Source organism: Austrofundulus limnaeus, unplaced genomic scaffold (genome assembly GCF_001266775.1).
Source record: "Austrofundulus limnaeus strain Quisiro unplaced genomic scaffold, Austrofundulus_limnaeus-1.0 Scaffold41, whole genome shotgun sequence".
Lineage (NCBI taxonomy): Eukaryota > Metazoa > Chordata > Actinopteri > Cyprinodontiformes > Rivulidae > Austrofundulus > Austrofundulus limnaeus.
Genome location: NW_013952443.1, coordinates 762,410 through 771,507, shown reverse-complemented (window position 1 = coordinate 771,507; position 9,098 = coordinate 762,410). Strand labels below are relative to the sequence as shown.

At 39.9% G+C, this 9,098-nt stretch overlaps 1 protein-coding gene across 1 annotated transcript in view; it reads right to left on the bottom strand.

The window, feature by feature from the left end:
• Positions 1 to 2,005: 2,005 nt before the first annotated feature.
• Positions 2,006 to 9,098, bottom strand: part of LOC106516767 (rho-related GTP-binding protein Rho6) — a 17,407-nt gene continuing 10,314 nt past the window's right edge. Inside the window, exons 3-5 of the mRNA XM_014007275.1 lie at positions 8,167 to 8,276; positions 5,709 to 5,843; positions 2,006 to 5,038 (exon numbers count right to left, since the gene is read on the bottom strand). Of these exons, the coding sequence (XP_013862729.1) occupies positions 4,793 to 5,038; positions 5,709 to 5,843; positions 8,167 to 8,276 (491 nt within the window). The 3' untranslated portion in view covers positions 2,006 to 4,792. The remainder of the gene's footprint in view (positions 5,039 to 5,708; positions 5,844 to 8,166; positions 8,277 to 9,098) is intronic.

Below are 9,098 nucleotides of genomic sequence, written 5' to 3'. Positions count from 1 at the left end.
ATAAATTCCTTAGAGGTAATGCATGTCACCCGTCACTTCAGGCCAGAGCCCTTCTTCTGATGAGAAGTGACAGAGTCAAACGTTGAAAATAACGTCACAAGTGATCTCATTCGACCCTGCATCATCTGTCAGCACTCGGACTGTTTGTTGGGGATGACTCTCAGCTACTACCAGAACAAACTTTACCTCAATACCTGTCAAGTGCAAAGACTTAAAGCCTTTGTTGTATTTGGTAAAGCTGCGGAGGCCATTGTGAATTGAATCGTTACTAAACCTTTCATTACGGTTTGTTTAGTGATTTGTGAGATATTTTGCTAACAGACAAACAAAGCTGACGCCATAGACAACAGGTAATGACCAAGTTTGAAACAAAGATCAGCCACAGAGTATTTCAGCTGAATATCTGTAAAACTGACTGAGTTTGAGACATTTTGTGTTCGCAAACATCAATAAACTGTGAAATAATCTGAAGATGATGAACCAGAAGTTAATCTGTTTGAATTCTATTCTTAGTTTCATTACAACTAATCCATTGGTACAAAGACTTCACCAGCCTTTTATTTGTTAAAAAAGCTTCTGATTAAAGTTTCCTTTTTGTTATTTTGGGTTAAATAAATTAGGGATGTCCCGATTAGATACTCAGTATCGGTATCAGTGGCAGATATGGCCATTTTTTTGAAAACCGGGTAGAATCTGATTTAGTCATGTGATCGGGCCGATCCAGTTTTCACGACAGTTTTCAGCATCATCATGCTTTACAACTGCTGTTACGAAGTCAAGACGCACACAAAGCAACCATGTCCACAGTGTGGGAACACTTTTCAGTGGAAAACAATGATGCTGAAACTGCATCTTTCAAAATCTTCAAACTGGATGTTTCTCATGGTGGGAACAGCAGGGCTCGCTTTAATACTACCAACCTGGTCACTTGGAAAGAAATAAAAAATAAAGGTATTGGATTGGTATCTGAAAGACTAATCATTGAAAAAATCGGATTGTATCGGGAGCCAAAAAATCTGGATCAGGACATCCCTAAAATAAAAACTGATATGGTGTCTCAGGCAGTTTATTGCCATTAAATCTTTAATAGAAACAATGTTTAATAAAGGTAAAAGTGTTTTAAATAATCAGATATTTGATTTCTTTAGTGGCTCAGTAGGGACAATCCAGACATGGTTTTAATGTTTTTTGGGTTTCTTTTACATTTGACCTGTTTTATTCAAACAGCTATGTAAAAAAACAACAAAAAATCTAGTTTTGTTTAACTGAATGTGTTTTTTCCCCAGTATTTTAAATGTTTTCTCAACTTTTCCTCAGTTTCAACTTTTGACACTCATTAAACTGTATTTTTTTTATACTGATAAACTGATCTCCAAAAAGCTGGTAGTTGAAAATCTGGCTCATACCAGACATATCTCTCAGGTTTTTTTGTCAAAGTTTTCTTTTTTTCTTATCTGTATCTTTTCATTTCTTAGTGAGGAATAGGAAGTGGACCACCGTGTCCTTGACCAGGACAACAAGATATTGTCATTCATTTGTTAGACAATGTGTCGCCGTGCTATCAGTCCTTCTCTGTCAGAGAGCCTTGAATTTGATCACATTTCACAAATAGGTTTTTGTTCTGCTTTAATACGCTTCCTAAAACTCTGTGAAAAGTCAGGTTGTCGGTCACCAAAGGAAATAAAATTAAGATGAGGATGTCCTCCTCGTGGCTTGGTTTAACTAAACTGTAGTTTTTCCTCCTGAGTTTAGTTTTCAAACGTCTGCAGTCAGAACACGACATCCAGGGTCGTCTTTCCTTTGTGGAAGAGGAAAAAACTTCTCAACTTCCTGATTTTTTTTCCCCATTTCTTCCTGTTAAAGGCATTTTTAACTCAAGCAGCTGTTTCAACACTGATTGTAAAAACCCCAAGAGGAAATTTATGAGACAAACAACCTAAAAACAAAACTGACTTAAACTCATACACCCATTAAAAAATGTGTTTAACATTGAAGTAGACACAAATGTACTTCAGGCATATTTATTTAAATAAAGAATTTTTGGCAATAACAAATACAGTTAGGTTAATAACTTAAGCAGGTTTATACGAGCAGGTTGGAGACCTTATAGAACAAATGAGAACAAATAAAATCTGCAAAAGCAAGCAAGAGAAACTGAAGCAGTGTTTGTATATCAGACAATTAACAACGTGTTTCAGACGGCGGGATGCTCCACGCGGCACAGAGAGGCTGAAAAAAAATCACTGCAGCAGAGCCACAAACACACTTTTTGTAGTTTTCAGCACAAAATGCTCACGTCGTAGGCTCCGCCCCCCTCCGTGTGTCCAGCCACCGCCGCCTGGCTTCCTTCTGCCTGATGCTACAAAGACAAGGTGAGATGAGGCCCCCCCCCCCCCCCCAGAGCCACCCCTCCCCACTGTCGGGAGACAGGAACTGCCCTGGCCCACACTGTTGCCAGGCAACACGCTCAGATTCCTCCGCTCCGGCACATCGCCGGGCTTCCCAGTGCAGACCTACAAATCACAGAGTCCTCCATTAGCCGAGCTGCCAACAACCGATAACGCCACGAGACCGAACAGAGACGAGACAGCCACAAGCAGGAACATCCCTGGGAAAGATTCAGCTCCTCACTTTGAAAAGGAAACTATAATAATAATAATAATAATAATAATAATAATAATAATAATAATAATAATCGACAGGTCCTGCCTGATTGTGGGGGTTTAATTATTTTATCCCCCTTCTGTATCGTCTCACAGGGGTTCAGTCTAACTGCGCTCAAAGGGGAACATCTATTTTACACAAACTTCATTTAATCTCCTGAGGATGGACTATTGAGTCTAACTGGAACTGCACTGAGTCTACAGCCCTGAGATCACTGGAACACAGACTGGGTTTGTAGTACAGATCATCTCAAAAACAAAGAAGTAACGGCGGGTTCTCAAAAAATATTCTCAAACCACTGCAGTGGGAGTCTCAAATTCTTCCTCTCTCTAAGGGGCCACGGCTGTATAACAGATAGATGCAGTGCAGAAATCTGCTCCCAGCTCTCACTTATTTTATAGGAAATACAAATATATAGTTGTAAGGGAACCTCCTTTGTGATTTTTTTTATGAGTGCATCTCCCAAAACCTTTGCAGCATCAGGAAAGTGGAGTTTTCTTGTCGTGATGTAAAAAGTCCTCAGTGCCAGACAAGTCGTTTGTGTTTGTTAAAGCATGCACTGCGGCTGGTCGTTACAACAAAACACCAAGAAGAGGTGAACACCGGTGCTGTCGCCTCTCCGTTCTGCTGAGTCATTAGAAAATGAAAGACAGGTTTTGACAATTAAAAAAAACAAAGCAAACACAAAAGAGAAGATAATCTGTGTATGGGTCGTTGTTGTTTTTTTCGTTTCAAAATAAAAAGAGAAATAATTAGAAAAAAAGACTATTGCAAAACTAAAAAATTGCAAAATTTTGCAGTAATAGTTAAAGCAAAGACAGGCGTTATATTTTGTTAGTGCACCATTTGGGACTTTCTGGCAGAAATTATGGCCTGAACTCAGAATAAGGTTTGACTGCTGCCATTGCCAATATCTTTAGGAATGGTTTCTATTTTTTTTTATTTTTTGGCAACTTCTATCATTTCCGGAATCACTACATATTAAAACCATTCATTTTATTTTGGATCTAGATAGCTGAAGCTAAACTCAAACACTGAGGAGTTTCAATTAGTTTGATTTTATATTTTTATGTTCTTTTTTTGGGGATTTTATTTTGAAACGGAAAAACCAAAGAACAAACCATACACAGACTGAAGCTAACTCTGGTTCTGCGTATTCATTTAAACATTATCTTACTACAATCTGTACAACTCTGCTTTACCTAAAATATACAGAGATAAGAAGATCAGTTTTTTTGGTAATTTTTTGTTTTGCCTTGTAATTCTAAAAGACCAAGATGAAGGCAGAATTCATTTTGTTTTCCACTCAGCAGGCTGGAAAGACGTTTTAATCGGCACAACGCAGCTAAAACCCGAGGCTCGCTGAACAAATCAGGCTGCAGTGGATGATGGGAAACAGGAGGGAGTGGACCGAAGACGCGATCAGAATGTCTTTAAGACGATGCGTCCAACCTGGTCGACCTTGGGGCTGGTGTGAGTGCTGAGTCACGCCGCACTCCTTCAGATGCACTCTCACTTTGTCCCCTCTCGGCCTTTGCAAATTTGCCAAATCCCTCCTTTCCTCTCCACCTTTTTTCCCTCTGCCGTCAGTTTTAATTTCCAAATAAAATACTGTGAGCAGGTTAGGCTGCAGCAAAGAGCGGGGGGATTACTTGCGTTTCTGCGGACCTGGCTTCCTGTCACCGTCGGGTTTTACGTTCCTGTCTTTCAGCCCGTGTTGTGACCTTTAACGGACTTTCAGATGGAGATGGATGGGAAGCGGCACCAGCATCAAATCTTAAAATGGATTTATCTCTCCAGTGCAGTCAAATGTGGAGTTTACAACCTCTTCCCCCACCCCTGGAAAAAAAAAACTCTTATTGAAGCTGATTTGCAGCAGCACTTACATGATCTGCACCCTACAGTGATGCTCTGCTTGTTCGGGACTGTTAAAATCTACATGAAATCTTTTGTCTCTTTGCAGAAACTGTGCGGCTGACAGGAGATAAGAGGGGACGCAGCAAGAAAAAGAAAACAAAGGTTCGCACTGTTGCTCTCTCTCCCCCATCGCACTCTGAACGCCTGCGGTACAGTTCTCTCGTCCGTTCTTTCCTTCCTCCCGGCATGGCCCCCCGCCCCGGGGCTGAGATCACATGACGGAGCAGCTTTTGGACTTGTCTTTGCTGAAGGTGGAGGAGAGGAGGTCCGTCTTGCTGGGCAGGTGGAGCAGTCTCTTGGAGAGGCGGCGGACCGGGCTGGGTTTGTCGGCGGGGTGGAGTTTGTTGATGCAGGCCTGAGCTGCAGTTCGGAAAACGCTCTGGATGCTCTTCTCCGACGTGAAGGCTGAGCACTCCAGGTAAGCCTCAGCTCCGAGCTGCTTGGCCAGTGACGTACCCTAAAACACAACAACAAAAGAAAAAAAAGAAAGAAAGAGACGATTTAAAACAAGACAAACAGAAAGAAACTAACTTCCTTTTGTTCGAATCCAGGCCAGAGTTTTCTCCAGTGATGAGTGCGGGCTTGGAGTTTGTGTTGAGGATGACTCTCAGCTACTACCACACCATATTTTAGCTTAAAACCTGTAAACTATAACAAGTTATAGCCTTTTTGTGTTGGCTGTCCGTTAGCTGTGACAACCATCTAAACCTTAATGAGATGCAGGTGTACTCCCAAAGATTATTTTCTTCATGTTTTTAATCAAATCTGCTGGTTTGTGAGATATTTTGCTAACAGACAAGCAGAGTTGACTGTAATAGTTAATGGCAACATTTTAAAAACAAATCTGGTGCGATCTGTGAACACTCAGACTATGTACAGTATAACTCTTAGCTACAACCACATCAAATTATAGCTCAATATCTAGAATGAGTCACAACCATTTTCATGTTGGTTCAGGTTGTTTGTGGTCGTCTCTTGAATGAGGTGCAGAAGTACGACTCCTGGGAATTTCAATAAAATATGTCCTCTGGTTTATGAGATATTTTGCTAACACAATAGCCAAATAAGCATACACAGACACAAAGATCTCCTTTTTTTCTTGCAAGTGATAACGAGGAAATACAAACCTGCTCGTATGAGACTGGAGCCTGTTTCTGATTGGACAGCTCTATGCGTGTGCATATGTCTGTGCGCAGGTCTGTCTTACAGCCTATAAGGAGGATCCGAGTGTTGGGACAGAAGTCCTGAATCTCTGCTTTCCACTGCACACAAAAAGAGAGAAACAAGTGTCAGAGTAGATATGACAGAGATCTAAGGCAGGCCATTTTAATATAAAATCGCCACACTTCCATTGCAGATATCTGAAACTGGTTTGTGACTAGACAGATTATTATTATTATTATTATTATTATCTCTAATTACATTCTGAACAGTATGAAGGACGTCAGCTATGCCATTAAGTTGTATGCAGGCTTTAATTTAAGATATCTTAGCAGGAATTTTGACTTGTCAAAAATACAGATCTAGGTATGGCTAAGTTAGTTTTGACTTGTCATTATTGGCTTTCAAGATATATCACTTTTTGTTCTGACTAAAGACATCATTATTCAAGATCCAGTATCTTAAATGTATTTTTAAATATCACGTACATATAAAGGTTTATTTGGTGCAAATTTTATTGCAGATATCTTGAAAGCAAATAATGAGTCAAAACTAACTAACTAACTGTATTTTTGACTAGTCACAGTTCCTTTTAATAGAGATATCTTGAATATTTTTTCATCTACTGTATATGACTTTTATATTTCAGATATCATGGAATTACCATTCTGACTAGTGAGAATGATATTCAAGATAACTTGAATAATTGTAATGTCACAGATGTAGCATTTTGATGTAAGGCATTTTAGTCTTACTAAACCACTAGCCTTACCGTACCTCTGCAGTGTCAGGTCAATCCAACTCTAATTCTGGTGTTTTTAACATGATTTTTATCTTTTCAACTCAACATGAATTGAGAAACACAGATAATTTATTGTTTGTCATTACAGCACGGCAAAGATCTGCAGGCAACTATTTGGACAGCTCAGTAGGGGGGTCTTATGTGCAATTTCTTTTTCAGATATCTAATGTAATCAGATAATGTAATTTTGACTAGTCATAATTATGTTTGAGATATCGATATGTGCGGCCCTTCAAGTGATGAATCAAGTGAGGTCATTTGAGATATCTTAAAAGGCTTTTTGACCCATCAAAATGTAATTGAAGATGTCTTGAATTCAGGATAGTCAAAACGTACTTGTTCCTTGTCAAAACTCATTTTTAGATATCTAGAATGTAATCGCAGGTAGTCAAATAAAGTCAAATTTATGTTAAAATGGCTTGCCATAAAGAGCAGCATGTTGACCGCCTCTGTGAAAGCATAGCCCCGCCCCCAGGAAAAGTTAAAAAATTTCCAACAAAGTGGGCGGTTCCAAGAGACACTGAGGGGCAAGGCCAAGTGTGATGAGCGAGGAGGTGTGGTCAGGACGAGGGAACTAGCTAACATTTCTGAGAACATTTCTGAAAAAGTGAAATTTCACGACTTACTTGCAAACTCACATTTAGCTGTTACAAACTAACCCGTAAAGTTCTGGCAACAGACTGTTAAAATGTGACTTTGGTGCAAAGCAGAACGGAGGATATTTTTTCATTTTTGTTTGTGTCAATGGTTCATTTGAAATTCCTAAGACAGCTCAGTCCAGGACTGACACGTCTTCTGTCCCACTGGGATCATTCAACAGAGAAGCTCTCATCCTCGGCTCTCTTCTGCTCCACCCCACACCCACACCACACGTCCACGGAGGTGGAGGTAGTGTCAGAGCCAGGCAGGCCGATGTGTGAAAAAACCCTGTGGTTCCAAGGCGCACCCCGCTTGTCGGGTTAAACAGATTTATTACCAAGGGAATATTGAAGATGATGCATAACAGCAACTTTAAAGTTTGTTTAAAAACATATTGAACACAAAGATCACTAATGTAAGTTACTTCCGTTCGTTTTTTGACACGAGGCACACGTCCATGCATCGCACTGCAATTCAAGCTCAGCTGATTTCTGCTCCACGCCTCTTTTCCTCCCTCTGCTGGGTTCATTTCTGAACTTGTACATGTGAGGAGAACTAGCAGAGAGTAACCATAGTGGGTTTAAGTGATGCTAGCAACATCATAGCTTATATCATGTTCAAAGCTGTAACAAATTTTCATCGAAGAGCTCGCTATTCCAACCACTGTGCCTCTGCAGGGGCATCTCTGAGAGAGAGGCTTTATATCTGAACCAGGAGCTGTATGTAAGCATGTACCAAGATGTACTGTTTTAACCAATAGGAAAATATAACTGCAGTAGCCACCGTTCAACCCATAGAGGGCAGCACTAGCACCTTTCTAGACTAAATGTTGCAGACTAAAACAAATTTACATGTAAATGTATAAATTTGCACAGAAATATAAAGATAATACCCTAAAGGCCCAATTTACAGTTTACTTGTAAAAAAGTTGATTTTGAGTTTAGTTCCTCTTTAAAGAGGACACCACCTGAAGTGGATCCTACCTTCTTCAGAGCTCCGTCCACAGTGTCAGGTCGGCTGATGTCGAAGCACAGCAGCACTGCGTCTGAATCGCTGTAGCAGAGGGGCCTCACGTTGTCGTAGTAAGGAGAGCCTAAAGGGACGGCAAAGATGTAGAATAAAGCAGCACAAACACCAACAAACAGCCTTTGTGAGAAAATAAATAAAAAAACAGCTTAAAAGAGAAAACTGTTCGACTGTTTCACAAAAAGTAAATGAGTCAGGCAGCTCAACTCTCTGTCCACTTCATTCAAAACAAGCCTCTGCTATCTTAAAATCATTTAATAAGATTTTATGTGATTTTTAAAGATTGTTTATTATTTTTATCTACACATAAATTTGGCTCCTGTTGCATTTTTACATTAAAGATTTTTTTAACTTCAGTCATTTAAGCTAATAAACACCAGTTTAGCCCACTGTTTTACTCCCATATGATAATTATGATGCTAATATTAATGATGATGGGCTCTAAAATATCACACACACACAGGTTTGTTTTTATATCCCCAATGGGACTGTGGATTGACTTCCTTTCATTTTCTGGTAATTTTATATCCTAAACCCCATTTACCCTAAAATTAACCTCACCGGTACCTGACCCTAAAACTAACCTAAGCTCAATTCACACCTTGGTCCTAAACCGAACCCCCAACCCACTAATGGCATTTAAACCAAATGGGGACTCGACTTTTGTCCCCAAATGCACCAGTTTTCCCCAAAGGTAGGCGTTTTGTTTTAAAATTGCCCCCAAATGCCACCAAACACACACACACACACACACACACCTATCAGCAGAGCAAACACAAGCTGATCTGTTGAAACTGTCTGATTGGTTTCAAAGAAAAAAAAAAAGAAAAGAGAAATCTGCATTCATCGTCACACTCCAAGACAATGATCCGACTGAATCCATAAAAAA